Source organism: Penicillium soppii (genome assembly GCF_028829465.1).
Source record: "Penicillium soppii strain IBT 18220 chromosome Unknown utg000010l, whole genome shotgun sequence".
Classification (NCBI taxonomy): Eukaryota; Fungi; Ascomycota; class Eurotiomycetes; order Eurotiales; family Aspergillaceae; genus Penicillium; species Penicillium soppii.
The window spans coordinates 857,773-882,162 of NW_026643240.1; the positions used below are offsets into that span (position 1 = coordinate 857,773).

The 24,390-nt window shown below is 49.9% G+C and overlaps 10 protein-coding genes across 10 annotated transcripts; 6 read left to right on the forward strand and 4 right to left on the reverse strand.

The window, feature by feature from the left end:
• Positions 1–2,581: 2,581 nt before the first annotated feature.
• N7529_010978 (putative serine/threonine protein kinase) lies at positions 2,582–4,501 on the forward strand (the record flags this gene model as incomplete). Its single annotated transcript, XM_057246504.1, has 1 exon — positions 2,582–4,501. The coding sequence occupies one exon, from the start codon at positions 2,582–2,584 to the stop codon at positions 4,499–4,501; it is 1,920 nt and encodes a 639-aa protein (XP_057091853.1).
• A 1,058-nt stretch (positions 4,502–5,559) lies between these two features.
• Positions 5,560–8,168, forward strand: N7529_010979 (Sad1/UNC domain protein; the record flags this gene model as incomplete). The annotated part of the gene is made up of 2 exons (XM_057246505.1): positions 5,560–6,018; positions 6,066–8,168. 2 exons carry the CDS (start codon positions 5,560–5,562, stop codon positions 8,166–8,168), a joined length of 2,562 nt encoding a protein of 853 aa, XP_057091854.1.
• Positions 8,169–8,640: 472 nt separating this feature from the next.
• N7529_010980 (Spo12 family protein) lies at positions 8,641–9,162 on the forward strand (the record flags this gene model as incomplete). Its single annotated transcript, XM_057246506.1, has 3 exons — positions 8,641–8,789; positions 8,867–8,956; positions 9,075–9,162. 3 exons carry the CDS (start codon positions 8,641–8,643, stop codon positions 9,160–9,162), a joined length of 327 nt encoding a protein of 108 aa, XP_057091855.1.
• A 906-nt stretch (positions 9,163–10,068) lies between these two features.
• Positions 10,069–11,660, forward strand: N7529_010981 (uncharacterized protein; the record flags this gene model as incomplete). Its single annotated transcript, XM_057246507.1, has 4 exons — positions 10,069–10,143; positions 10,230–10,475; positions 10,580–10,792; positions 10,854–11,660. 4 exons carry the CDS (start codon positions 10,069–10,071, stop codon positions 11,658–11,660), a joined length of 1,341 nt encoding a protein of 446 aa, XP_057091856.1.
• Positions 11,661–12,056: 396 nt separating this feature from the next.
• Positions 12,057–14,087, reverse strand: N7529_010982 (ribosome biogenesis GTPase LSG1; the record flags this gene model as incomplete). The annotated part of the gene is made up of 1 exon (XM_057246508.1): positions 12,057–14,087. The coding sequence occupies one exon, from the start codon at positions 14,085–14,087 to the stop codon at positions 12,057–12,059; it is 2,031 nt and encodes a 676-aa protein (XP_057091857.1).
• A 617-nt stretch (positions 14,088–14,704) lies between these two features.
• Positions 14,705–16,269, forward strand: N7529_010983 (ribosome biogenesis protein LTV1; the record flags this gene model as incomplete). Its single annotated transcript, XM_057246509.1, has 2 exons — positions 14,705–14,724; positions 14,775–16,269. The coding sequence occupies 2 exons, from the start codon at positions 14,705–14,707 to the stop codon at positions 16,267–16,269; spliced, it is 1,515 nt and encodes a 504-aa protein (XP_057091858.1).
• A 177-nt stretch (positions 16,270–16,446) lies between these two features.
• On the reverse strand, positions 16,447–17,169 carry N7529_010984 (HAD family hydrolase; the record flags this gene model as incomplete). Its single annotated transcript, XM_057246510.1, has 1 exon — positions 16,447–17,169. One exon carries the CDS (start codon positions 17,167–17,169, stop codon positions 16,447–16,449), a length of 723 nt encoding a protein of 240 aa, XP_057091859.1.
• Positions 17,170–17,346: 177 nt separating this feature from the next.
• On the reverse strand, positions 17,347–19,052 carry N7529_010985 (CDP-diacylglycerol--glycerol-3-phosphate 3-phosphatidyltransferase; the record flags this gene model as incomplete). The annotated part of the gene is made up of 3 exons (XM_057246511.1): positions 17,347–18,349; positions 18,401–18,753; positions 18,816–19,052. 3 exons carry the CDS (start codon positions 19,050–19,052, stop codon positions 17,347–17,349), a joined length of 1,593 nt encoding a protein of 530 aa, XP_057091860.1.
• Positions 19,053–19,193: 141 nt separating this feature from the next.
• N7529_010986 (complex I NDUFA12 subunit family protein) lies at positions 19,194–19,987 on the forward strand (the record flags this gene model as incomplete). The annotated part of the gene is made up of 7 exons (XM_057246512.1): positions 19,194–19,244; positions 19,301–19,321; positions 19,400–19,406; positions 19,467–19,547; positions 19,615–19,678; positions 19,745–19,882; positions 19,939–19,987. 7 exons carry the CDS (start codon positions 19,194–19,196, stop codon positions 19,985–19,987), a joined length of 411 nt encoding a protein of 136 aa, XP_057091861.1.
• Positions 19,988–20,558: 571 nt separating this feature from the next.
• N7529_010987 (uncharacterized protein) lies at positions 20,559–24,258 on the reverse strand (the record flags this gene model as incomplete). Its single annotated transcript, XM_057246513.1, has 5 exons — positions 20,559–22,931; positions 22,988–23,598; positions 23,657–23,980; positions 24,035–24,158; positions 24,253–24,258. 5 exons carry the CDS (start codon positions 24,256–24,258, stop codon positions 20,559–20,561), a joined length of 3,438 nt encoding a protein of 1,145 aa, XP_057091862.1.
• Positions 24,259–24,390: the final 132 nt, after the last annotated feature.

A 24,390-nucleotide genomic window follows, 5' to 3' on the forward strand; every position in this document is an offset into this window, starting at 1 on the left:
CTACTATGTACACATACTTATGCATGTGTCCACCTTTGTACACGTTTATGTAGTCTTCAACTTATAAACATCAAGATAGTTAGTTATACGTAATTTCAAAGAGATGATCAATATCTCCCTCATATTCAATAGTGTTGAAAACCCCGCAAACCGATTTAGAATAAATATGGGTCCGACGAGTCGTGTTTTAAAATGCCGCGCGCCAAAAGAATAACGTTAATAGTGCAGAAAGTGGTGTAACTGCAATATAGGTGTGTAGGTACGTACATAGGGGTTAGTCCAGGTTGGATCCACACTTGAAACCGTCCACTCTCTCTTTTAAAGCTGTACAATATTGTAGCATTTTCCGAGTGCATAAAGGTACCGAGCAAACTGAAAACGCATAGCGATCATAAGACATTAATTAGGAGGAAGAGAGATCAGTACTCCATGGGGAAAACCAATTAAAATCGGATCACGCCATGCTCAATGTATCGCGTCATGCAGGCTGGAAATAGTGGCCAAATCCTCGGCTTTGATTGGCTAGTCCACCCCAGAATCGGATGCGCAATGCACCGCATTGGGAATAGTGCGCCACCTTGATCCCGCCCCTCGGAACAGGGTAAAAAAAGAAAAAGAAAAAAAGATGGGAAAATGGGAAAAATTGGGGACAAACTACCCAGTACGCAGCCCCTGCTGATGTCAACCGTCATTGTGACTGGCTTGTCTTCTTCTTTTTGAACCAGAACCAGAAGAAGTTTGGTTATTGGTACATTTCGGAAAGATAGGCTCTAGAGTTTCCCAAGTAATAACCAAAGTTGAGAGAGATCGTGATCGAGATTCATGATAGGCAACCAACAATGGAATTCAAGTGCTATGGTGTTATCGGAGTATTTTGGCGTAATGAAAAGAGAAGTTAATGAAAATCAATGAAATCAATATCCTTGGGAAGATCACGTAGTGACGCCTTTCCACTTTCCAAGGATAAAGAATGCCTGGAAGGTTCATGAAACTGAAGGACGAGGTCGTTATTACCGGTATTAATTCATTACATTACCAGTTCACCCAGGAGACGGAAACGGGAGGACCTTGTCTGATCATATTGGGCGATCACACGGAGGCCGGCCCACGAGGGGAATACGTGTCTTGTTACCGTATGAAACGGTATGGCCAATCATTGCGTCTCTCCAATTCCCCTCACGCCTTCTACAACTTACCTACTAACTCTCCCTGGCTCCTTCTCTCTTCTCTCCCTTATACCATCAACATCATCTTCTCATCTTCTCTCTCGTTCCTAATCCTTTTCTCTTGTTTCGTTTCCCTATTTCCCCTCCTCTCTCCAGCCTTCCTCACTTCTATCATCACCTTTCCGCTAGATCCCGATCACTTTCCAACGATTTCAACGTTAGTGTCTTCCATTGTCAACTCTTCAAGACACTTCGCAATCGTCGACGGCCTGTCCTCGTTACAAGTTCGAAGATCCCCATCTCGATCTCAAAAGGTTCTACCATAGAATTATTCTCGGCCTTTCCGTCTTCTTCGACCAACCCCTTCCCCTTTTCCATCGATATCCAGGCTCCACTTTTGAGCTCTGGTGACTCACCTATAACTCGATAAAAGGGTCAACTCTTTGGTCACCTTGCTTGTCATTGTGCAACATCTACAATCCAACCTTCGTCCTTCCAATCATCACGAAGGTTAACCCTGCGTTCCGGACAATCATACGTGCCTTGAACAGAACCTTGCTGTCCAAAGCAATCCGGGAGTTTAACACCCTCGGGGCAACCTGGCATCGAGTACCTCTGCGTTTCCAACTTGGAATTGGCAGGTACTCTACCGGATCCCTTAAACGCCCCATTCAATTTGCTACAGCTTTGCTCTGGCCTTTCATGACTCACTAATTTCAATTACCTTCAACTTGAGTCACGGCCCTCGACCTTGAACCTGGTGTTCATAGGATCGTTTTTCTCCTATACATCTTTGTCCTTTTTTCAATTACGATATTACGCAGCGCTTTATCTCAACTCTGTTCGATCCGGTATCAGGCCGACCTTCAACCACTTGTCCATCTCTTTGATTTTTGATACATTCGTGTCGTCCAACTTGGGTCCCCTTCCCGTTTAACAAAACGAAAAACGACATACAAATGAGCACATAACGGTCTTTATACATTCTCTTGCATCAACAAATCCCTCTCGGGTTCATTCAGCTGCGCCACTGCGCCTCATTCTCTTATCATTTCATCTGTCGATCAACCTTTCACCAGTACATTTTTATGACATTTCGAGCTCGCTGTCAGGTTTCTTTCCGTCCTATCCTGACCGCACCCCGCTCTTCTCTTCGCCCATCCCTGTTCTATTCGGGACCACGCGCCTGATACTTCTCTTCATTGTTTTTAATATTCATTAGCCTGGTTGCTGTTTGCTTATCACACTTCGACACGTTATCAACACGGTCAAAGTTTTTTATTTGAGCGGTTCATAGATTTGTCTTCATCTCATCTCTTTGGAGCTTTCGTCTCATTCCGCCCTATCTCATTCCGCCCCACCTCATCTCATCTCATCTCATCGCATTTGTCCTATTTCAGGATTAACAAGCCAACATGTCGACCATGGAATGCTTAAAGAACAACTTCGTCAAGGGCCAGCTGTTGGATGGCCGATTCCGAACTCTGGCCCCTCTCAACCACGGGTCCTTCGGAATGGTTTTCCTTGCAATGGACAACACTACTGGTCAAGAGGTGGCTATCAAGTGTCTTCTCAAGGGCTCCTTAACTTCCCAAGATCGTTTCGAAGAACTTGAGTGCCACCGACGGTTTGGCTTCCACCCGAACTTGGTCAATCTCATTCACACTTTTGACACCGAGAACCATACCTATCTCGTTCTGGAGTACTGTGCCAATGGTGACCTCTATGAAGCTATTCGTCATAACCGTGGTCCTCTGGAGACAGAACACGTTCGCGAATCCATGCTACAGCTGATAAGCGCTGTTGACTTCATGCATGCCAACGGCTTGTATCACCGTGACATCAAGCCGGAGAATATTTTCCTCACACAGGATGGTTCCATGAAGCTTGGCGACTTTGGCCTCGCTACCCAGGACTCCTGGTGCCACGAGGCTTGTGTTGGCAGTGATCGCTACATGGCTCCCGAGCAGTACGATCCCTCTACGATTGGATACTCTCCTGCCAAAGCTGATATCTGGTCCGTGGGTATCTGCTTGTTGAACATTCTATTTGCTCGTAACCCATTCACCACCCCAACCGAGTCCGATAAGATTTTTGCGGACTATGTGCGTGATCGCCAATCGCTTTTCGATATCTTCCCCAACATGTCTCAGGACACTTACGAGATCCTGACACATGCTTTGGCCATTGATCCCTCCAAGCGCTCTTTGTTGAACGTCCGCGATGCTATCCTTCGTACCATTTCCTTCACCACCGATGACGAGTCCCTTGACGAGTTCTGCACTGAAGATCGGGAAGTGATCGCCGCTAGCGCCAATCGCGAGCCTCTCCGCACCCCGTCGCTGCAGAGCCCCCACGTAAACCAGGGAGATTCCTTCCCCTGGGCCAAGGCTCTTCAGTCAAGCCCCCCTCAGGCCATTCGCCAGCTATCTGTCATTCCGGATAACGAGAGCTACACCGAGGATCTCTTCCCGGCTTCCGAAGCTGCAGGATCCTCTTGGTACTCTACCCACATGGATACCCCGTCGATGGCTTCTGTTATGGACTCACATCTCAGCGCATCATTGCTGACGCTCAACCTGCGTAAGCGCCATGTGCCAACTCTTCCTCGCTCAGACCCAGTGGCCATTACTGGATCTCTTCCCTCACATGCTACAAAGCCCCTGCCCTCGCTCTCGTCAGTCTTTGGCAACAACCAAGGTGCGGATAAGATTTCCAAGAGCTGGTGCGATATGTGGGACGAAGAGGAGTCCGAGAACGAGGATCTTGCGATGGCCCAACGTCGGGAGCAGAACTCTCGCAGCTGGAGCCACGAGAGCCAGGGAGCCGCACTCCCAGGATTGCGCGAGCCGGACTCCGCTTCCCTCAAGCAGCGCTCTCAGGCACCAGATAAGGGCCTGAAGATGGATCACTTTGAAATCCACCACATGTCCATGGATGAAGACAGTGACTCGAGTGCTTCCAGCACTCCGCGTCCACCGTGCAACTCCTCACCCGAGCCATCTAGCGCCGATAAATGGTCTATGCTTGGTGATGTCCGCCGCAACTACAAGCCCGAGGATGAGACTCGCAAGTACAAGTCTCGCAAATCTCGCGAAGTTTTCAGCCCCAAGACCGTCGCTGCCAACACTCGACGCCACGATTGGGGACGAGGTACTTCCGGATATCACCAGAACAAATCTAAGCCTGCATCGCCCCCAGACGCTCGTCGACGCCACGTACTAGAACAGCAAGACTGGCGCAGCCATGTTCCTAAGCGCTTCACTCCTACTTACGATGGAAGCGTAGACGATGATCTTGATCTCGTCGGCGGATGGCATGAGACTCACTTCTAGGCTCTCGTTCTTCGCCTCATCTCCACTTCACCCCACCCCACCATTCCCCTACATTGACGTCCATTTGCGTGTTTCGGTTCAGTTGGAAAAAAAAAGTTCAAAAATTTCCACTATAAACTAATGTCCCACTTTCTTGTCTCGTGTCTCTTTGTTTTTGGATTGAGTGTTTTGTTTGTCTCCGTCTCACTTCAACGTCGATGCACTGCATGTCTTCCCCTCTGGTTGCCAACTTGGTTTTTTTTTTTTTCACTTGTAATATATCAAACCGAGGGCCGAGGACTTTGGCGGAGATGCAAAGCACGCACAAACCACAAAAAGGTTAGAAGGCTGGGTCGGAATGCGCTGATGGATGTTTTATTATGGCGGGACGGTGTTCTTCGCATACTGACCACGATTGACGTGGATCTCAGGCAAAAGGTGGAATGGTTTTGTCGAAGGTCGACTGCCAGGTGATTTGGTCGAAAGAATCGCGGCCCTGTGTATACTGTAACTAGCTTATCTGGGACAGTCAAAAGGGAAATTGATCACATCCGTGAAGAATCTGCTCTATGAATCTATTGTAACATGTAATTGTAGTTTGATGTAGTTTTAACCTCGCATACATCCATATACGTACATACATATGTGGTTCTGTATACATACGCATGTATCTGTATGTAGAGAACTCTAACTATCTGTAAAGGCGGTAAGAGACTTCAACGGTTGAGTTGCCACGGATCCACTCTGTGCCCTTGTCTCCATTCCCCTCTGGATACCGCCATTTAACACTGATATTGCTAATATCGCCTGTCCTTAATAGCAAAATCTCCAGCGATTCCCTTGTTGTACTCTAAAGGAAAAATATCGGAAACACGGCTCGAGGTAAACTATTCGCCTCGCTCCCAGCCACCACAATGCGCATAGCATGCAAGACGGACTGATAGCTTGAACTCACCGACACTTTCGACTGTCCGTGATCATCACAGCTAGCCTGTGGCGTTCCGCGCTTGACCGACAGAAGCCAGGAAGCTATATAAACGCGGCCGCCCGCTTATCTCCCTATCATCCCAGCCGACAGGATGTTGACCGCGGGCCGGTCATTGTCACACTGGGTATACAGCCCCTCAATCCTTTTCGCACTATGCACCAGCGTTCTATCCGAAGCAACTACCCAAACCTCCACGATTGTCGCGCAATATGCGACCCCCACAACACCCGTGACCACATGCCCAGCGAAGAGTAGCTGGGAGACAGAGGCGGAGCTCTTCAATCTGCCGCCATGTCTGGAAACGCGATGGGGGCCCGGTCGCGACCTATATATCAATGCGGCACTGGAATCCAGCGCGGCGGCCATTGACCCGGTCGTTGATCCATCGTCCGTGTCCAGCGGGATACCAGAAGGGACGGGGAGCGCTACACCCAAGCAGAGCGCAGACCAGGACCAGGATACGGACTCGCTGCTCGATGGGGGTAGTTTCCTTTCTTTTGAGGATTGGAAGAAACAGAATTTGGCGAAAGCCGGACAATCAGTGGAGAACGTGGGGGGAGACGTTCTGCGGCGGCTGGGAAGGAAGACCGCCGTCAGCCGACGGGTATCAACAATGCGCTGGACTCGCTGGGCGACGACGCCGAGATTGAGTTGGACTTTGGTGGGTTCGGTGCTGAGACGCCCGAGGCCAGTCCTACTGCTTGGGGCACGCATATTGCGTCGCGCGAAGCGGGACATCAGGAGGGTGCGAATGGTGGGGGCAATGGTGATGTCCATGCACATGATGCGTTGCAGAGAGATGCATCGCGCCGGAAAGATGCTGGCACTACTTGCAAGGAGCGATTCAATTATGCTTCGTTTGATTGTGCGGCTACGGTGCTAAAGACAAATCCTGAGTGCAAGGGGTCGTCTTCTGTGCTGATCGAGAATAAGGATAGCTATATGCTGAATGAGTGTCGAGCCCAGAACAAGTTCCTCATTTTGGAATTGTGCGATGATATCCTTGTTGATACAGTTGTCCTGGCCAATTATGAATTCTTCAGCTCTATCTTCCACACCTTCCGGGTCAGCGTCTCGGATCGGTACCCTGCGAAGCCCGACCAGTGGAAGGAACTTGGAGTCTACGAAGCGCGAAACACCCGCGAGGTGCAGGCTTTTGCGGTTGAGAACTCGCTCATTTGGGCTCGGTACCTTCGTGTTGAGTTTCTTACGCACTATGGCCATGAATTCTTCTGTCCAATCAGCCTGATTCGTGTGCATGGTACAACCATGATGGAAGAGTATAAGCATGATGAGAGCTCTGACCATGCCGAGATTGATGAATTGGATTCCAGTGAAGTGAACCAACTTCCTGAAACCTTGGAACCTACGCCTGTTGTGGTACCTCCTGAGGAGGTTGTTCCACCGGTAGAAACTAGCCCCAAGGCTGTTGAGATCTGCCCGAACCCCCCATCAGACCCTGTGTCTCCTTTTGCAGGCCTCCTAGACGGAGAAACGTGTGGTGTCAATGATGGACCTCCTATCATCACTCCTTCGACGTCAGGCACTACCGCCCAGACAAATCCACCATCGAAGGAGAATTCTACCGTTGCAGTAGGCGCCGGTGCCTCTCAGACCAACACCGGGCCACCGGGTTCCTCCAAGGCTGCAGAGGAAGCCCGGAAGCCAGGTGATCCCTCCAAAGGCACTGTGACTACTCCAGATGGCTCGATCTTGCCTTCGGAGCCCGCTCAGCAGAATGCCACAGAAACAGTGGGAAAGGCTATCCCAGATGTCAAAGAAGAACAAAATATCTCTCCCCCAGAATCTACCAGACCTACGAACACCCAACCGCCATCCTCAAACCCGACCACACAAGAATCCTTTTTCAAATCCGTTCACAAGCGGCTTCAGATGCTCGAGTCCAACTCGACTCTATCCCTCCTCTATATTGAAGAACAATCACGTATCCTGCGCGATGCGTTCAACAAAGTTGAGAAGCGTCAATTGGCAAAGACGTCTACTTTCCTGGAGAACCTCAACGTGACCGTCCTGAACGAATTGAAAGAGTTCCGTGAGCAATACGATCACGTCTGGAAATCTGTAGCCCTCGAATTCGAGCATCAGCGCATACAATACCACCAGGAAGTCCATTCCCTTAGCACCCAGCTCGGCGTCCTCGCCGACGAGATAGTCTTTCAAAAGCGAGTGACCGTGATTCAGAGTATCATGGTTCTCTGCTGCTTTGCAGTGGTCCTGTTTTCACGCGGATCAGTCAGCAACTACATGGAATTCCCCGGCGTCCAAAGAATGGTCGCTCGGTCCTATAGTCTACGATCCTCTTCTCCCATCTTCGCGTCGGCATCCCCGTCCGCGAGTCCGGGCTCAACCCGACCAACATCCTCATACCGCCAGAATAGGGGTCATCGCAGGAATCTTTCTGACTCGTCGGACCAGGATAGTACTGCGAGCCCGACTGCGGCTTATGCCCCACCAACTCCTACCTCTTCGTCTCCGCGGGACACGGGAGTTGAGGAGCCGGTCAAGGCTGAAGATGACCAGCCTGCATCGCCAGAGTCCATGTCTGTGCCTACTCTGGTGACTCCATTTCCCCGTTCTCACAGCACACCCCCTGTTATGAATGGGCATCCTATCGACCTGGATACCGAGACTGATATTGATACCCCGGTTGAAGACAGTCCACGGTCGCAAGGGTCGTGATGCGTGTCCATTTGACCCTGACCTCACCTAATTCTCCCTCTAGTTGCTTCGGCATTATGATTGCATTTTGACATTGGCGCTTTGCATCTGTACACTGTTTGTATACTACTGTGTGCTTGGACGACTATATGATTATCACTGTTTTACTAGTTGCTCTATTATTATGCATTCTGAATAACTAGGAAACTCAAATTAATAAACAAACAAAAACCACGTCCAATGTTTAGTAAATACGTAAATAACCTTGGAAGTCGATCTACGAGAATGTCTGTTGTGTTGGCGTCATAAACCGCGTCGTTCATCGTTGCCCTGCCAACAATCGAACTTGCCCATTTTTCCCACACGTTTTTCTTATCGTTTGGCCAGTTCTTTGTTTTCAGCTACTTCAATCACCTCTACTCATCTGTTTCTCTCAATCCTCCCAATCTTCTCAATTCTCTCAAGTCTACATATATACACACACAAATACAAAATGGACCCAACAACAGCTCAGCCCCTGGCCGACCGCTCCACCAACACCCACCTGGCTGGCGCAACCGACAAGACAGACCTCAAGGGCTCAGACATCTCATCGATGGAGTACCACCGTCAGGTCCTGCAAGGCAAAGTAGCAGGTGATGAGTAAGTCTTCTAAAATGCCCAGGTGGCATCCAAAGATCCACTATTACGATCCAAAATACTAACTACATCCACATCAGACAACCAACTTCCTACGTTTCACCCTCAGATGAAATCATGAGCCCCTGCACAAAGAAACTAAGCAACATCAAGGGCAAGCGGTTCAAGAAGTACGTACTGACATCCCCAGTCACATCTTTCGTTCGGTTATCTGAAATCCCCTCCCCAAGAGATGCCTCGGCGTGTAACCTTGCAATGATGGGCTGATCAGCTAACATGCCACTGCAGTGCCGGAAAGCCCCAGTCATTGTTTGCTAAGCTCGGCAAGAAGAGCTACGAGCAATCGTCAGCCGAGCAGGGCCGGAGCGAGAATTAATTTTGGTTTGGAATATTGGTGTTGATAGCCGGAGAGCTGTATGCATGGGTGTTTCTTGTTTTCTTCTTTCTTTTCGTTGAATATCAAGTGGATGGCCTTCTCGGGCTTGTTTTGGTTCTCGTCTTTCCTTCAATTCGTCTTTACTCTGCGCCGGTCGCTGTCGGACGCATTGAGGAGAGACAGGTTTGAAATTGTGGATTGAGTTGAGTCTCGAGTTGGACTGTTTGGCTGATACTTGGCTGTTCTTTTGTGATGACCCGCGATGCCTTTATTTTGTTTTGTTTTCTGGGGTTTTGGATAGGGGGAACTGTAATTGGGATATACTCTCATGGAGCACATTGGATGAATCAATTCAACCTTGCAACCTTGCACTTAGATCTGTTTGTAGTACTACTTGACGTAGTTAACGTTTGTGCTATGCCCCTTCTACAAATTCTTTCGATCCTGGTTTTTCTGATAGATTCTTCATATATGGCAATCGAGGAATAATTCTAAATGATTATAGACATTAGTTATTCTCTAATATGAAATATATTAGAATCCTCTATTAGATGATTGTGTTTCTGTAGGCCTCGGGGATCTGGCCGAGGTACCGAGCGTCCAACATTTCAATATCAAGATGAGAACGAAATGAAGACTGATGAGGTTCCTAGTAACTGTCTAGACATGAATTGACGGGCTTTACCCGAATAATCTACCCATTTGTTCAAAAACCACCCAATTCTTACTCGAATCTATACAAAATCCATACCAAATGGACTGACAATTGGGCCGAGGCAAAATCCGCTGCTCTCGGCTTCTCCACACCCACCACTTCTTCTCCGCAATCCTCGGGACGTATAGCTTTCCTTTATATTCAGCTTCTCGGTCTCTCCATCACCTTCACTAACCACTTCTAAATTCATTATGTCTGCCTCATCCCGTATCCCACCTATTGCACAGCCGTTCGTTAGCGAACAGGCAAAGCGGACCCTCGACCTGGTAAGCACCCCCATACCCTTCGATCCCATCCCACTGAGCTGCCCAGCCACATCTCCGGATGATTGACAAATACTAACACCTTTTAGGTTGAGGAATTTGTTGAGAAAGACTGTATTCCCGCAGATTCACTATTCCAAGCCCAGCTCGGTGAGGGCGAGCAGCGATGGAAGACTACCCCCGCCATCATGGAGACGCTGAAGGAGAAGGCCAAGAAGCTCGGTCTATGGAACATGTTTCTGCCCAAGAACCACTTCACTCAGGGTGCTGGATTCTCAAATCTCGAGTATGGTTTGATGGCTGAGTTGCTCGGCAAGAGCAAGGTTGCCTCGGAGGTGAATTATTCCTTCCTCCACAATCCGCTTTATGCTGGGCGCACCGCTAGAAAGAATGCAATATTGGCCGAATTAATCGATTCGCTGACAATCATGTGCACCAGGCTACCAACAATGCTGCCCCAGATACTGGCAACATGGAGGTATTCGCCAAGTACGGTAACGATGCACAGAAGAAGCAATGGCTTGAGCCCCTGCTGCAGGGCAAGATCCGCTCTGCTTTCCTGATGACCGAGCCCGACGTTGCATCCAGTGATGCGACGAACATTGAGTTGGAAATCCGCCGCGAGGGCAACGAATACGTCCTGAATGGCTCGGTATGTTTCACCATCCTTAACCCAACCGCGACGAAGTGACAGAGCCTGACAAACCAAACAGAAATGGTGGTCCTCCGGCGCCGGTGACCCCCGCTGCGCTATTTACCTGGTCATGGGCAAGACCGACCCCTCCAACCCAGACACCTACAAGCAGCAATCCGTCATCCTAGTCCCCGCCGGCCTGCCCGGCATCACCGTGCACCGCATGCTAACAGTATACGGCTACGACGACGCCCCCCATGGCCACGGCCACATCACATTCAAGAACGTGCGCGTTCCCGCCTCAAACATGGTCCTCGGCGAAGGCCGCGGCTTCGAGATCATCCAGGGCCGTCTGGGCCCCGGTCGCATCCACCACGCGATGCGCGCGATCGGTGCCGCCGAGCGCGCCCTCGAGTGGCTGATTGCCCGCGTCAACGACGACCGCAAGAAGACCTTCGGCCAGCCGCTCGTCGCACACGGCGTTATCCTGGAGTGGATCGCCAAGTCACGCATTGAGGTTGATGCCGCGCGCTTCGTTGTCCTCAACGCTGCTATCAAGATCGATCAGGGCAATGCGAAGAGCGCGCTGAAGGAGATCGCACAGGCGAAGGTGCTCGTGCCGCAGACGGCGCTGGCCATTATTGATCGCGCGGTGCAGGCTTACGGCGCTGCTGGTGTCTGCCAGGATACTCCGCTTGCGTACTTGTGGGCTGGTATTCGTACGCTGCGCATTGCTGATGGTCCCGATGAGGTGCACTTGCAGCAGCTGGGCAAGCGCGAGAACAAGACCCGTAAGGATGCCGTTACTGCTAAGCTGAACTGGCAACGAGAGGAAGCGGATCGCTTGCTTTCTGCTTCTGGGTTCAAGCCTAAGAGCCATCTGTGAGGGGTTAGATAAATATAGTTTGTGACAATTTGCTGTTTAATTCGGCTGAATGAGAATACATGGACATATTCTTCTACTTCATTTTTACTTTATTGAGTAACAGTGTAGATAATAGAATCAAGTGAATGAATGACTGGTATAAATCGTTATTCGACTCGTGAAAATCCTAACGCCAGAAAGATGACCTCAACATGAACATGAACATAAAACTTCAATCCCAACATGAAATGCAGATCCCCTCCAGGGCTCCATACGTAGGACCATTTATCATCCATCCATCCCAGACCCAATGAGCCAAGAATGATACTTCGTAGAGCAAGGGAAGGTATAATCTCCCCCGACTCGTCCGCGAGCGCAAGCAGCAATGCAACAAAAGAAAAGAAACAAAATCACTTTTTAGTAGTCGTCATCTTCAGGGTTGTTGCGTTTGCCCTTGGCCCGGCGCTTGTTGCCCTTGAAGTGCTTCTTGGAATTTCCACCCTTGACCTCAGAGACGTCAACGCCGCGCTCAAGCGCGATCATCATGCGCTCTTTGCGACCCGTTGGTGCCTTGCGCATCTCCTCACCCTGCTTGGTGTACTGCGCCTGGAAGGGGAGGGTCATGCGGCCGGCAGAGGGGCCGGTCTCTGAGCCGAAGAAGCCGGTGTCGAGGTTGCGAGAGGTGCGACCAAGCTCTGGCTCGACGGCAATGTGATTGGGGTCCGACATTTTCTCTGAGTCGAGATCGTCCGCGGTTTCCTGAGGAGCTGCGGGCTTGCCGATTTTGGCTTGTGTGATCTGAGCCCGGCGTCTTTCAGGGAGATGGGCGATGTCGTAGAGCTCGTTATTGAACTCAGCGGGGTCATACGGTGTCTCGTTGTCAGCCACCGGGGGAGGGTTGACCCAGAGGAGCTTGCCGTTGACGTAGTCCTTCAGCACATAACGGGCAGCGCGGGACTCGTCGGGCTGACCCAGACCTTGTGTGGAGAAGCCACGAGCGCGAGCATAGGCGCGCAGAATCTCACTGGCGGTAGGGACACCAGTACCGCCCTCTTCGATGGGGCGCATTCTGAGTTTCACACCATACACTTGCTCGAAGAAGTGCTTGGGGATACGCTTGGCAACGATACCGGCGGGGCCGGTAAACTCGCGCTGCTGGTCGATGGGCAGCACACCGTTGACGACCAACTCGGCCTTGGTGGTAGCAAAGTTGGGGAATACGAGACCGGGACAATCGCACAGCATGATCTCTGGAGAGAGGTATAGAGTCTGGAAGTGCTTGGTCTTACCGGGAGTGGCAGAGACAGATACCTTCTTGGCACCCAGAAGGGCGTTGATAGTACTAGACTTACCAACGTTAGGGTAACCGACCAGACCGATTGTAGTCTTTGGCTTGGTCGGCTCGCCATCCTCGGTGGTGGAAGGAAGCGTTTCCGGGGAGTTGGCCAGGAAGAGCTGTTCAAGCTCATCGGTGTCCAAAATGTGAGGTCCAAGCGAACGCTCGGGGTCGGCAAGCTTAGCAATCTCTGCTTCCACTGTGTCCTCCTTCTTATATCCATCATCTTCCTCGGGGTGTACGTTCACATTGATCTTTTGAGCGGACTTGGCAAGTTCGGAATCAGAATCAGAGTTAGCTTCTTGCTCCTCCAACAAGGCGAGGGCCTCGTTCTTCTCCTTGGCGAGGTGAGCCGAGAAGAAACGGAAGTTGATGTTGTTTTTCTCAAAGTAAGTAGCCCAGGCCTGTCTTTGCTTCAAAGACAACATATCTGCCTTGTTAACCAACAACAAGTTTTGCTTCCGAGGATCGATCTGCTTCACGTAGCTCTCCAGATCCTCCGAACGGAACTGCAACGGGTTTCGGGCGTCGACAATCTGAACAACAAGATCGGATCGCTCAATAACACGCCACAACTGGCGCCACACTTCCAAGTTGCGCTCGAATGGAGTCATCAGCAGATCGTGGTTCTCGATCAACTCGGCCAAACCTCGCCTCCAGTCCAAAAGACTCGCTTTCTCCATCTGTTCGAGTTCATGGCGAGTGGTGTTCTGGTCCCACTTGGGTCGTCGGGGAACAGTCAGTCGAGCCTTGTTCTCCTGATGCTTCTTGTATGCCTTCTTCTCGTCGCTGGCCGATAGGAGGAAGGGGTTCTTCTGATCGGAGTGGATAATCTTCACGTTGTTGATTTTTTCAGCGGTAAAGTCGGTACCGGCCAATTCGGCGGTGCTCAGGAATTCGTCGAGGGCAGCCTGTTCAGTGATACTGCGCATTTTGACCCATGAGGCCTCCTTAGCCTCGTTGGTGACGTAGGTTTCGCCATTGACACCTGTGCGCTGAATGGCGTTGTTGTGAGAGACCTTCTTCTGATTCGATGCTTTGCCCTTTCCGAACCGATCGTTCATGAGACTGGCACCCAGTCCCACGGAGTTTTTGGATTTAGCCAGAACCATGATGGCAGTGACTTTTTGTTCCTAATAAAAATGTTGGAAAAAAATAAAGTCAAGATCACAACCCCACCTGAAAAAGCCCTGGAGGGAATTTTGGATTATTCAGACGGATAAGATAACGATGACTCAGCCCCCTCTATCGGCCGTAGTATAGCCTTTTTTCTCTCTTATTTCTTTTGTTCTTCTAAGACTACTGTACAGGTAAATGATTTGGATGCCGAGAAACAAAGTGTTCAGAAGCATATATATGAAGAATATCTATATGGTTGTATTATATGTACGTAGGTACATATATTGCAATATAGTACTATCGAAGCCCTGGAGCGGGCCTTTCTAAAGCGAGCCCAATTACCACATATGTACCCAAGTCTCCAAGCGAAAGTGCACAATGAGTCAAATTGAAAGTCAAATTGAAATTCAACAAATGGAATGAAATTCGGAAAAAATCCAAGCCCTGTAGAAAAATTTATTGATCATCGTATACATACGTAGTATACATAGTAGGCTAGAAAGATCTAAGGACCCCCGGAGAACGAGGGGCGATAAGCCTACACGTGACCATATCAATCCCACTTTTTTCTTTTTTTCAACGATACTCATTTTTTGACCAAACCAAAAAGATGCCGCCCAAACAGTGGATGTACGTTTAACAATTGCGGGGTGTGTGTGCTATAACTAACTATCTTACAGTGACAAGAAGAACGCGAGCAAGTTCCAGCTCTTCCACCGATCTCAAAATGATCCGTTGATCCACGATACCAATGCGGACGACCGCTTCCTGTACCAGGTTGGGGGACCCGCTCCTGCACCTGCGCCTGCATCTTCTTCCGCCTCGAGTTCTTCGAAAAAGGCATTGCCCAATCTCTCGGATCTCACGTCCGAGTATGGCGGTAGTGCGCGCAAGAATGAGGGCGAGGCTGCCAACTATGGCGTTTATTACGATGACTCCAGCTACGATTACATGCAGCATCTTCGTGAGCTAGGCACCGGTTCTGGAGATGCATACTTTGTTGAAGCCAAGGGTGAAAAGGCCAAGGGCAGAGCTGGCAGAGGCATGAAGCTGGAGGATGCGCTGCGACAGGTTTCTCTCGTTGATAAGGATACCTATGCCCAGAGCGCTTCAGGTGCCCCTAGTCTCTATGGCTCTCAATATGGCGATATGCGATCAACTGCTTCGTCTTTTATCCGCAAGCCCACCTACCAGGATCAGCAGAACATTCCAGACGCAATTGCTGGCTTCAAGCCGGACATGGACCCTCGTCTGCGAGAGGCCCTCGAAGCGCTTGAGGACGAGGCATATGTGGATGAAGATGGCGATGATGATATCTTCGGCGCATTGACCGCCAATGCGGAAGAGATGGATGAAGGTGACTGGGAGGATTCTCTTTTCGACCATGACGAGGAAGATGAAGGATGGGAGTCAGACGCTACCGAGAAAGCGCCTGTGCAGCCCAGTAGTACAGAAATTCAGCATCCAGCTGACGAAGAACCCTCAAAGGGGCCTGTACAGCCGCCTTTGGAGCCTGGCGAGATGCCTGCGCCCGACGAGCCAGCCCCCGACATGCAGGCCACTGACCAAGGGTGGATGAGTGAGTTCGCCAAGTTTAAGAAAGATGCCAAGGCTGGCAAGGCCCCTGCACCTGCTGCGCCCACAATCGCCGCATCGCAAACGATGGCGTCGACTGTCTTCACCGCTGGCGGTACCCCAATTCGCCGCAAGAAGCGCAAGGGTGCCATGACCAACCCATCCGCGTACTCGATGACCTCATCCGCACTGGCTCGTACCGAGGGTCACCGTCTCCTTGATGACCGATTCGACAAGGTCGAGCAGCTCTATGCTCTTGACGAGGAGGATGAGTTCGATGACAGCATGTCTATGGTCAGTGGAATGACTGGCGCAACCGGCATGACTGGTATGTCCATGGCATCATCCCAGGCACCCAGTCTCATCGATGGCAATGGCGAAGCAGTGCACAGCCGCAGCAACTTCAACAATGTCATGGACGACTTCCTGTCTAGCTGGGATCCCAACACCAGTTCCCAGGCGAAGCGCAATGGCGCCAAGAACAAGCGTGGCAAGAACGGTAACGAGGCCATTGGCATCAGAATGCTCGACGAGGTGCGATCAGGTCTTGGCCCAGCTCGTATCAGGAGCGAGAAGGGTAAAGTCGCCGGAAGAGCTTAGATGAAGCTTTCCACTGCATATGAGACGACACTCAATGGGATATCCCAGTCATGACATGGCGTTTGGATTTTTACTTACATTTTTCTATTATTTTGGCATTCCCGTGCGTTAGGGTTGATATCTCTTGATGGCTAGATCAAAAGTTATGTTTATGTCTTGATGCTCTATGTTCTATCCTTACTCTCCACGGACGAGTATATTTTTTACAATCGCCCACGAATTCACCCGCAATGCATTTTTATCCTCCAAGTGAAAACCCTCCTTCGCATCATAAAGCACAGCTAGAATCCCCTCTGCGCGCGCAGCCTGAACATCGCGAATCTTATTGTCACCAAAGTAAATGATATCATCAACAGCGATATTATACTTCTTTAGTACAACGCCAAACAACCCATCTACTTTAGACTTGCCGATATCATTTGTCGTCACAAGAATATCGACATATGGCCGTATGCCAAGTTCTTGCACAGTCCACTCCTGTGCATCTGTTGGCCCCTCAGTAATGACAATGACTTTCTTCCCTAAATGCTGTAGAGTTTGCAAAAGCTGCAATGCACCCTCCTTGAGGGCCAGGTTTTCACGCAAAGAATTGCGATATATCTCTAGCAGACTGTCGAGTAGAAGGGTATCAACGAGCCCATGTGCTTGAAGAAGACGTCCGAACCGCTCGCGTCGGTACTCGGTTGAGGTTCTGCCATCGGTGAACGCATCCGCCGTTGCATTTCGCAAGATATCTTGGTACGTAGTCCTGAGGGTATCGATGCTGATATGGTTGTTTGAAGCATGAATTGCTTGGAAGAGGTGGGTTGAGGCTTCAGCCGAAGCTCGTCGGAATTCATGAAGTGTGTCATCTAGATCGAAGCCGTACCATGTTTTTGAAAAAAGTTCTTGGATACACATGTCGAGTTAGCTTCAAAATGATACCTGGAGTCGGTGATGAAGACAATCTTGTAAGGCCTCGGTGTTAATGTAAATGTATGAATGAGTCAGGTGGAGATGTTCCTGGATGATGTGATCGTCTCAATGCATGTCACAATATATTACAATTTCGCTATTATTCCTGAATGTTTATACAAATTAAAAGGCACCACCAACCTTCTCCACGATCCACATGGAAAGTCTCACATTCCACCCGACACGTCGCTCAGTTCGTCTCAGATCATCTCTCGAGACAGGACTGGCGTCTTTCTGAAGCCGTTCGGTCTCTTCACCGAGTTTGCGCTTGAGATCCTGATCGTTGGTTACCACTAGCGCACCGACCTCAAGGTCCAGACTGTAGCTGCGCTTGGTGTAGTTGCTGCTCCCGACGAAAGTGAGGCTGGGGTGTTCTTCGCGCGGCAGTGTAACCCACAGACCTTTCGCGTGGTAGGTCCACCCACCTGGCGTGCCAACAGTTCCCTTGCGCCATTCTTTGAGCTGAATGGAGTTGGTGGCCTGTGCTGCAGCAACACGGTCAAGGAAGCGAGCCGAGAGGTGTGTATATGCGGCTGGTAGCATCCCTGAGATTCCAGAGGAGCCATAGAATCCATTTGCCCATGGCGAGGCTGTCAGAACAGTGCCTTGCGTGGTGGAAGGAGTGTTCGAGGCGGTAGTGGTACTGGAGATCAGGAGGGAGGAGAGAACAGGGTGGATGTTGAAGTATCCTGCCGTGAAGAGCCAACGAGCACCAGTGAATGCCGATGAGCTGGACAAAAGACGCAAAACTGTGGTCACGGCGGGGAATTCGGTAGAGGTGTCGTTGGGTTGCAGAAGGGATGTGAATTGTGAGACAGGGTATACATAGGTCTGGCTTGCTTCAGATGGACGTGCAGGCTCATTTTCAGTAGCCTGGATGATCGGACTGAGATAAGTCGAAGAATATGCGATGAAATCCTGAGGACTGTCCAGAGGAGATGGGGCTCCATTCGTGGTAGGCCATTCCAATACATAGTTGGATTCATCTTGAGGGTCTGGTAGCACTTGGAAGCTGAGACTGCAGATAGCGTGGTGAATTTTGGCATAGTACTCGGTAAGTGCCTTCGAGCTGAACACATGGTATCGATCGAGACGACTAGTGAAGTATTCCTCGGATAGGTTTGCGCTGAAATTAGGTCAGAATTGCATGTTTAGTCTATGACCTAAAATAACTTACCCCGACAGAATGATTTCGTCGTCGATTCCATACAGCTTCATATGCTGTAAGCCCCAGCCTTCGTTGATACGACGAGGAATCCAATCCTTCCTTAGACCCGTCAAATTGGGAGTATGGAACATTCGAATGTCGACTCGCTCCGAGCCGTACTCTGCCACCAGCGTGGAGAGGAGCGAGGCACATGAAGGATCGGGGGTCTCCCGAGTGCCACGAAGAGCGTCCGTGAGGATCGAAACCTTAAGTTTTGGATTGTCCCGGAGAGCATGGCTCAATGTCTCGATGAGGTCATATTCTGTCTTGCCAATGTACAATGTGGAGAGGTAAACGCGCCGGCGGGCATTGCGGATTTTGTTCTACGTGGTTCCCAATTAGCTCCAATGTGTTTTGCGCAACAAGGGAAAGCAAGCGTACATACCTTCAGTGTAGAATAGAAATTTGCGGGAGTATCAATGATATGAATCTGAGACGCAGGTACTTCGAACCGGGGAGCAATGCGATCTAGCTCCGCGGTGATTCCTGCTAAAGGTGAAGGGGCAGATGCTGCAGCAGTACCGGCACCAGCCTGCCCTGAAAAGCTGCGAGCATATATTCTCCGTCGTATCACTGGGCGTCCAGCGCAGCGAAGAGCGTGACCTCCAATGCGACCGAACATTTCTGAATAAGTGCAGTCGACGGTTTTCTTAATTGGGAAATTCCCTAAAGGAGTGCAAACAGTGCAAACAACACCGCCCTCTGCAACCTCAAATCGCCAATCTCTCGCATCCCATTCGCTCCACATTATATACCAGCAAAGATGTCGACTATCGTGAGGACACTGCGCAACCTTCGCCGGGTTGGCTTCAAGGTTTGTTTCTTTTTTGACCTACTTTCTATACAGACAGTGGTACTGACGCTATACAGGATGCTGCCCACCAGATGCAGGTACGATTGCGGACGCTTCGCCCGGAACATCAGGTCAATTGCATAGGCTAACATAGGTTCCTGGTTGCTGTAATATAGAACATCGGTAAGTTGCCACTGAATTGGTATATGCGCGGCAGTTGACTGACATTTCATACTCTTGCAGGTGATACCAAAGCCGGAACTTTGATCGGAACTGATCGCTTTGGAAACAAATACTTCGAGAACATGACCGAGGAATTGCCTCGTAAGGACGCTCTATAAATTCTGCTGATTTTTACTGGAACGTGAAGCTAATCTTGTTTCCCACTCAGTCCGAACACGATGGGTCGACTACAAGGAGGCCGAATACGACGCATCCCACATTGAGCCCGGCTGGTAAGCTCTTTTCTCAATACACAGGCGACGAATGGTCTCGCAAATTATGAAACTAATAATTCACAGGCACGCCTGGATCTCCTACCTCGTCGATGCGCCCCCGTACGCAGACAAGATCATGCAGACCGGCCTCCGTCCCTGGGAGCCGCGCGATCACCGCGCCAACCCGACCCAGAGTCGCGCTGCGTTCAAGACCTACTCAACGTACGTGTGGGACCTCTTTGTGTTTCGCCATAATTGTGTGTTAACTTTCCGAACAGCACCCGGCCCAAGATCTCTGCTTGGACCCCCACCGCTGCTCCTCGGTAGATCTATTTGCAGTAGCAGTCAATTCAATTTTCGTGCTGTTCAATTGATCTCGTTCTCCATTTTGGCTCTCGGCCCATTGTTAACTCGTTTGGAAACTTTGGGAAATGTACATAAAGACGTCTTGCCAGTAGTGCTTGTTTTTTTGGGTATTGATACAATCATCCCAGTTTGGATTAAACACCTCCCTCGCCTGCTCTCTTGAGTCACCATATGTTGCTAGAATTATGTTTGCTTTTTGACATTGTCAACTACCTACGTATTATCTCATGTAGGGGTGGTGAATTGGTACGTAGGGAATTGCAAGGTATAGATGTTGACACAAAGGTATAGGTTTTCAGGCATGGCTTAAGCAATTGGAACATTAGAGGAGATTTATGTCAACTGCACGAACAAAGTCTGTTTCCAAAAATGCACTTCAACGAAAATCGTAGTAAAAGGCTAGCCCACATGGTATAAACAAAGTATCCTGTTTGTTGAAGATCAAAAAAAAAAACACATGCGGTACCATAGGAGGAAAATGAAGTAAATACAAGAAGATATTATCACCCATGATTTTGTTTACCTTTAGAGATTAGAGAACATAGACACCGGAGCCAAGGTTGGACCAGTGGCGGATTGGGCGCCGGTCCTCGAGCTCAATGCACCACCACAGCACTTCTTTGAGTTTTTCAATCTGCTCGCCGGCTTCATATGCCCTCGACAGCGCATACCATGCTTCGGAGCTGTCCCAGGAACTACCGAGCTTCGTTAGGGCAGAGAGCAGCCCATAGGCGCGATCGCGGGCCGCAAGACGGTGGAGTTGCTTTGGCTCAACATCCTGTGCAGACAAGGGTGATTCTTCAGGCCCTGCGTTCACAGTCTCGCGTGATACCTTTAGATCGTCGGTCGAGATGGCCTTCGCAGACATGGGCTTGGGGGTCTCGGATAGTAGAGACAGACGTGAGACGTTGAGATCCACGTCAGCATTTGATAGCTCTGGGGCGAGTTTCTCGTCCCAAATATCCAAGAGGAGATTTGCAAGTCCAATCGTTGCGATTGGATGATTTTGATGACGCAGCAGCGCTTCTTCGAAATGCTTGATTGCCCGGTGAGGGTGTGATTGAGCCTGTGACAAAAGCCCCTGTTCTGCATAGACATCGGCCCAAAGCTCCTCAGAACTCTTCGAAGCACCCCAGCCACGCTTGCTGAAAGACCGAGCCGAGGACTCGTGTGATGCAACAATCGCTTCAACTCGTGCAGCTTGTTTCGAAGCTTCCTCACAAGCTTCGCGGGAATCGTCAAACATAGATGCCCGACGATAGAGCCCCGCGATGACGAGCCAGATTTTAACCAGAAGACCCAAAGCGTGTTTCTGGGATTGGACCAAGGAAAACTTTGTGACGGCACTTGTAGGAGAATCAAAGCGATGGCAGATTGGTAGACGAATATCCTGCTGTGGAGGTTGTTCTTCATGACCGACAGGAAGTGGTTCTTGTCTGTAGTTGAGGTTGTGTGACATCGGTGGCAATGTTTGTTTGCCTCTGCTGGGTTGGCTTGTGGACTCCGGTGATGTGTTTCCAGAAACTGCAATGCCGACCATATCTGCGGATGTTTCAGCTCCATTAGGGAGCGGTGGCTCTTCAACGCGTGGCCTTTCATGTCTATGGAAGCTGGAGCTTCGCTTCTTCTTCACCTTCTTCGAGTCTGTGCGCTGAATTGTCGATTGCCTTCCTTGGCGGCTTTGGAGATCTTCATCCGTGACCTGAATCGAGGGGGCTTCCGTCGAATGGCCATTAGGAATGGCCGGGGTGGGTGGAATAGAGGAATCAAAGCCGTTGCTCTGGTTGGTACTTCGATCCGGTAATTGAGATGCTCTGTTTCGATGGAAGATACTGCTACGGAAGCTTTTGGTAGTTCCAGCTGAGCTTTTCGGTGGCACAAGACGATCGTTCTTGCCTTTAGTTTCCCCAGTCTCGAGATTGAGGTCTTGGAAGAGAGTTCCAAAAAGACTCAACAGCTGTGAACTTTGATTGACAGCGGCTTCAGGGCCCTCCAGGAGCTCAATGAAGGCAATTTGTGTAATGCGGGTTTGGATGATGCGTTCTTTCTCTCTACCTTGCAATCGGCCGACAATCGGGCGCTGATTGGAATTCTGCGAATGTCTTGATGAACGTCGGTCACGGTTGTTTCCCGTGAACAATTCTCGTGGAAAATGCTCGAATGCAGCTTCGCACGAACGGCCAGCAATTTCGAACTCTTGCTTTGCACTAAGCAATAAGGCGAGCAGGTGCCAGAGAGATACTAGGTCTCGCTCTTTGGAAAGATCATCGGAAACTGCTGTTGGTGAACCGCTTGGTGTCAAAGCCAATTTAATATAGCCAATCGCAGTATCCAGATCTCTGTTTTCGGCCAAAAGAAGCCCCAAGGTATAGAGAGAAGCATAGCTCGAACTGCATCCCAGTTCAGGCGCAAGACTCCTTTCAAGATAATCAATTGCTTCAGACCTAATTTCGTCGCGTGATTCATTAAAGGGAGTCCAGCTTGCCCAGCAAGCAAGACCAACACCGATTGCTCGATAAGACGAAGCCAGAACGGTGGGAGGGAGGCTTGACGAGCCTGAAGAGTTGCCATTGACATGTCCGTTTGCGAGAGGCAAGTTGTGTTTATCAGTATACTCTTTTATCATATCGGTCAGATCTCGAGCTTTTTCCGCCTCTTCTAGCGAGCCAAAGCAACTTAATAAGGTGATGCCTTCAGCAAGCGTCTGCAACAATATTTCGTCCTTCTCTAGTTCACCATACTCAGCGCCCTTTTCTGCTCTTTCTTTAGCTGCAGTGACAATCTCAATATAAGAGTCAAGTGCCTTCAGAGCGAGATCGAAGTCCGCCAAGGCAGAATGGACATGGAAGAGACGACGAAGTACCAAATGGGAATGGTAGGTCTTTGTCGCTGCCCGGTACAAGATCTGAAATCAAAAGGGTCAATATCTTTACATGTGGTAGGGTCTGCGTCCAATCTTACATCTAAGACATTGCGACCAATCCCATTCTGACCTCCTTTTCCTAGGTCTGAATCTTGCCATTCAGGGCCACACAGGACTTCCCAGTTGCTAACTACCTGCTCAACCCATTGCTCGATCTGAGAATTATGGGAGCTGGCTGTAGGGAATTTGACTTCACAGAGAAGACTGCCCTCGCAGATAGTCTCTACACGGCGTAATTCACTGGCCTGCTGCGGGCGGATCGGTCCATCATTGGGGCCGGTATATACGAGTCCGTTCTGAAGGATTGTCGTCAAAAATGAGTAGTAACCGATCCAAACAGACGCCTGAGACGCGGGCACAGGACCATCCACATTTGACAAAGCCGGGTTTTCTTGTTTGACAGAAGGATGAGCCGACCACAGTCGAAACAATCGCAAGGCAATATCAACATGTTTCGGATCTGAGTAGGATGATTCTTTGCTCGCCTCTTCACTTGCCAAGAGAGCACCCTTGCCCAAAAGCGATTCCGACCAATTGAGAAACTGAGGGGTGATGATCGACGATAATTTGCCGCTATTGAGCCACGGGATCAAGGACGCATATGTGTCGAGTGTCTCATCAATACTCGCAACGTTAGATTGAGCAGTTGCTGGCTATACATCAGATCCAGCACAAATTATATCCCAAAGAAAACAAAGGAAACGTACCCTTGAGATAGCATCCCTTGACCAAACAAACTTCAGTCCAAGCGGTCGGTTCTTCGCCTCCACCAGCCAAACTACCGACTGTTGCCGCGAAGTCCTTAGGAAGACGCGCCACCGAAAGTCCGGGTTCATTTAGAACCCAATGGATCCATCCCAGGCAGACCTGCGCTTGTAATAATTCTTGTGGTGATCCGTCGCTGTTTTCAATAGTCACCAACAGGGCAGGAATCAGCTCGACGAGAGTGGGCGCGAGTGAAGAGTCACCGGAGGACTGTTGTTGGAGATATGCAATCACTCGAGATTCGGCTGTTGCGGTCTGTATCATGCCTACATTGGGACAGCTCAGTTAGGATGAGATCAACAAAGACAGGGCTGACATACAAGTCTTTTGCGGAGCATGTTTTGTGACTTTTCTAATGAGCTCGGGAACTTCGTCCCACTTTCCCTGACTCCGCGCCTGGTCCAAGGCTTCACCGTAGCGCTGGCCCTTCTCGGCATTACCTCCCTGCACGTGTCAACATAAATACTTGATGGTATCGAGTGATTTGAAGATAGAGAACAGCGAGTAGCCTGGAACACTCAAGACTGGGGTCACTTACAGACATGATTTAGGAGAGTTGTGAATTAGAGAAAAGGAACATTCAAGCTTTCAACAACATTCTGAAGCAGATGATCGTCTACCGCAGGGGTGGAGAGCGATTACGTACGTGACGGTACCTAGGTAATTTAACCACGCT